The sequence below is a fragment of the Cynara cardunculus genome (assembly GCF_001531365.2).
Source record: "Cynara cardunculus var. scolymus isolate 2C chromosome LG 17, CcrdV1, whole genome shotgun sequence".
NCBI classification, from domain to species: domain Eukaryota; kingdom Viridiplantae; phylum Streptophyta; class Magnoliopsida; order Asterales; family Asteraceae; genus Cynara; species Cynara cardunculus.
The window spans coordinates 34773317-34777293 of NC_037544.1; the positions used below are offsets into that span (position 1 = coordinate 34773317).

Below are 3977 nucleotides of genomic sequence, written 5' to 3' on the forward strand. Positions count from 1 at the left end.
TAAATTCTCTCTCTCTCTCTCTCTTCTCCTCCTCCTCTCTCTCTCTCTAGGATTCAATACAAACAAACAAACCAACAAACATTGCTATCATCTCTGCTCAAGAATTATAAAGAATCTGAGATTTAACCATGGAAATACCTGTTCAAAAAGCCTCTTTTGTTTTTATTTTCAATCTTTACTCCATTTGCTTCTGAAAGAATCATGAGGGTGGGGTTGTTCTTCGTCTCATCTTTCCTTTTCATTTGAATTTTCAAACTGCTTTTTCAACACTGTAATTTCTGTCACTTTGTTCAGATTTCCAAGAATTTCATCATATATGGTTCTTGGTCGGTTCGATTTCATCAAACCCTTCAATTGCCCTGCATTTCGAACAGATTTTTAAGTTCAGGGGTTTGTTTAATTTGTGATTTCAGACGAAACCCAGTTCGATCAGACCTTGATAATCTGTGATTATGAGGGCAGGGTTGAGTACGATCCTGCAAACGCTAACGCCGGATGCTGCCAGTGTTTTGAACCACTCAATAGCGGAAGCCGGTCGTCGGAATCACAACCAGACGACTCCCCTCCATGTTGCAGCGACGCTTCTCGCCGCTCCGACGGGGTTTCTCCGGCAAGCTTGCATCCGGTCTCACCCTAATTCCTCACACCCACTTCAGTGTCGGGCACTCGAGCTCTGCTTCAGCGTAGCGCTAGAACGGCTTCCGTCTGCTACATCCTCGCCGGCCGTCACGGAACCACCGGTTTCAAACGCGCTCATGGCGGCGTTGAAGCGTGCGCAAGCCCATCAGCGACGTGGTTGCCCGGAGCAACAACAGCAGCCGTTGTTGGCCGTTAAGGTTGAACTCGAACAGCTTATCATATCCATACTCGATGACCCGAGTGTGAGCCGAGTCATGCGTGAAGCCAGCTTTTCAAGTCCTGCCGTTAAAGCCACAATCGAACAGTCTATAAATAATAATAATATTTCCGGTGGGAGTCATCTGAATCAGTCTAGTCTCGGCATCGGATTCCGACCATCTCCGTCGCCGACGACCCCAGTTCCGATACCCATCAACCGGAATTTGTATTTAAACCCAAGATTACAAGGAGGGAATCATCAGAGAAATGACGAAACAGCAGTATCCTCATCATCTCCGATGAATCTTTATTTGAATCCGAGATTACAACAAGGGAATTTAAGTTTAAATCAATCAGACGATGCCAAAAGGGTTATTGAAATCATGACGAAATCCAGAAAAAGGAATCCAATTTTAGTGGGTGAATTCGAGCCTGAATCAATCAAGAAAGATATCTTGAGAAGGATTCAAACGGGTGATCTCGAGTTCAAGAACGCTGAGGTGATTTCCATCGAAAAGGAATTTGAATCTTTACCGGATAAATCACAGATTCCGGCCAAGATTAAGGAACTTCTCGAGTCCAGAATTGGAGGCTCCGATGATGATCGTAGAAGCATTATTATAGATTTAGCTGATTTGAAATGGCTGATTGAGCAACCACCCACGGCGGCTGTTTCCGACATTGGCCGTGAATCCGTGGCGGAGATGTCGAAATTACTGGCCAAATTCACGGCGGAGAACAGTAAAGTTTGGTTGATCGGCACGGCCACTTGTGAGACTTATTTGAGGTGCCAAGTTTATCATCCATCCATGGAAAACGACTGGGATTTACAAGCTGTTCCGATTTCATCAAGATCACCTCTCTCGGGCAGGTAAAATTTCAAGAAAATCTTTCCAATTTCACGTCAAGTTATGAATTTATATGAAATTCAAATTGGGTAATCTTGTAGTCATCAAATTATGAATTTATACGTTGAAATCGGTGTATGCAGGTTTGGTACAAATGGGATTCTTGGGAGTTCAGTGGATTCTTTAAATTCGTTCAAGAACTTTCAAACAACAATCTATCAAAGACATCCGACGTGCTGCCCGAAATGTTATCATGATTATGAACAAGAATTAGCGAAATTAGATGAGTCCAAGAGCAGTCTACCTCAATGGTTACAGAACGCGAAAGCCCAGAATGGGGAAAGTGAAACGAAAATGAATCGTCGATCATCGGTACTAAATTCCGTCTCTTATCATCTTGTTTTTCTGACGATTCTATGATCTTCGGTGGTCGGGTTATAAATCTTGGTTGTGTTTTTTGTTTTCGTAGGTTAATGATCAAGAATTGCAGAAGAAATGGAGCGATATATGCACACGAATCCATCCAAACCATAATCAAAGCTTGAGTTTGGCAAGAATGACTACAGGATTTGTACCAGTTGTTCCGACGTACAAACCGGCCAACCGACGGGTTTTGGAGGCTCCTCGAAGCCCTGTTCGAACCGAGCTGGTTCTTGGACCAAAGGAGGTTGTCGAGGATTCACCGGTTAAGGACCTGTTAGGGTGCATCTCATCGGAACCCCGATCCAAGATTGAGGAATTCCAGAAGGGAAAATTCGTCAATTCAGCAGATGCGGACTCGTTCAAGAAACTTGTCAAGGGTCTGATGAAAGCGGCATGGTGGCAGCCGGAGGCGGCTTCTGCAATCGCTACAACCGTAACGCAATTTTGTTCGAGGGGTAGTGTCTGGTTGTTGTTTGCTGGTCCAGATCGGGTGGGCAAGAAGAAGATGGCATCGGTTCTTGCCGAGCATGTATGTGCGGCTAATCCGATCACAGTTTGCCTTGGGTCGAGGCGCGATGAGGACGAAACAGATCTCGGTTTTCGTGGTAAAATGGTGCTGGATCGGATTGTTGAGGCGGTCCGGAGGAACCCATTTTCGGTAATCGTGCTCTCCGATATCGATGAAGCCGATATGCTAGTACGAGCGAGCATAAAGCAAGCCATGGAGAGAGGCCGGTTTACGGATTCATACGGACGTGAGATTAGCCTCGGGAGCAGTATATTTGTATTAACTGGGAACTGGTCGACAAATAACGTCGACGAGCATCTGATTGACGAGAAGCGGTTGCACTCGGCTGCAACCGGTGAGTGGCGACTCAAGCTGACCATTTGCGAGAAACGGTCAAAACGGCGAGCGGATTGGCTACCGGAGGAAAAAATATCCACGAAACAACAAAAGAAAGCAGGGTGTGGGCTCTCGCTCGATCTCAACCTTGCGGTGGATTCTGAGGAAGATCGAACGGACGCCAGCGATCTCACGACCGAGCAAGGAGACGAGAATCCACATTTTGTGGTAAAAACGTCGGTCCCACACGAGCTTGTGGGCCCAAGTGACGCAGCAGTGGTGTTCAAGCCGGTTCAGTTCGGGCTCATCCGCCGTGAAATCGAGAAAACGATCAAAAACACGTTTTTGACCGTAGTCGAAGAGACTGTCTCGATCGAGGTCGACGAAGGAACCCTCGACAACATTTTAAGTGGTATCTGGTTCGGGAGAACGTGTCTAGAGGATTGGGCTGAAACTGTACTGGTTCCAAGCTTTCACAAACTCACGGAACACTTATCGTCTACAAGAGGAAACTTGGTGGTTCGTCTCGAGTCTGTTCGGGATCCCGATCAGGCGGGCCATGGTGGAGATAGGCTGCCGAGCCAAATTAATGTAATAGTAGATACAGTTTAGAAGTGAAGGGGTTAAATTTGTAAAACTTTATTTCTTTTGGGATCACAGTTGTAAATAGACAAATCTTTGGATAACGAAGGGAAGGGGAATATATGGAAAATGTTTGAAACAATTTTCGTTTTATAAACAAGTTGTTAAGAATGTTCGGTTAACTTTAGAGGTAAAATGTGAATTGTTGTAAACTAAGAAGGTTAAAATCGACAAAAGATAACAATATGGGGGTATAATTCGTATTGTTTTAAACTAAGAGGGTTGAATGTTAAAATATGTAAGAAAACCTTTTAAATTAGATTTGGAAAGTTGAGATAGAATTTAATTGGTCAGAACTCCACTTTATGGATTTATTAAATAATTTTAAAATAATAAACATTTAGAATAATTATAAAAATAATAAATAAATAAATAAATAAAAT

At 43.9% G+C, this 3977-nt stretch overlaps 1 protein-coding gene across 1 annotated transcript; it reads left to right on the forward strand.

The window, feature by feature from the left end:
• The first annotated feature begins 452 nt into the window (after positions 1-452).
• LOC112501098 (protein SUPPRESSOR OF MAX2 1-like) lies at positions 453-3676 on the forward strand. The gene is made up of 3 exons (XM_025104752.1): positions 453-1708; positions 1829-2069; positions 2155-3676. The coding sequence occupies exons 1-3, from the start codon at positions 453-455 to the stop codon at positions 3562-3564; spliced, it is 2907 nt and encodes a 968-aa protein (XP_024960520.1). The 3' UTR covers positions 3565-3676.
• The last annotated feature ends 301 nt before the right edge of the window (positions 3677-3977 follow it).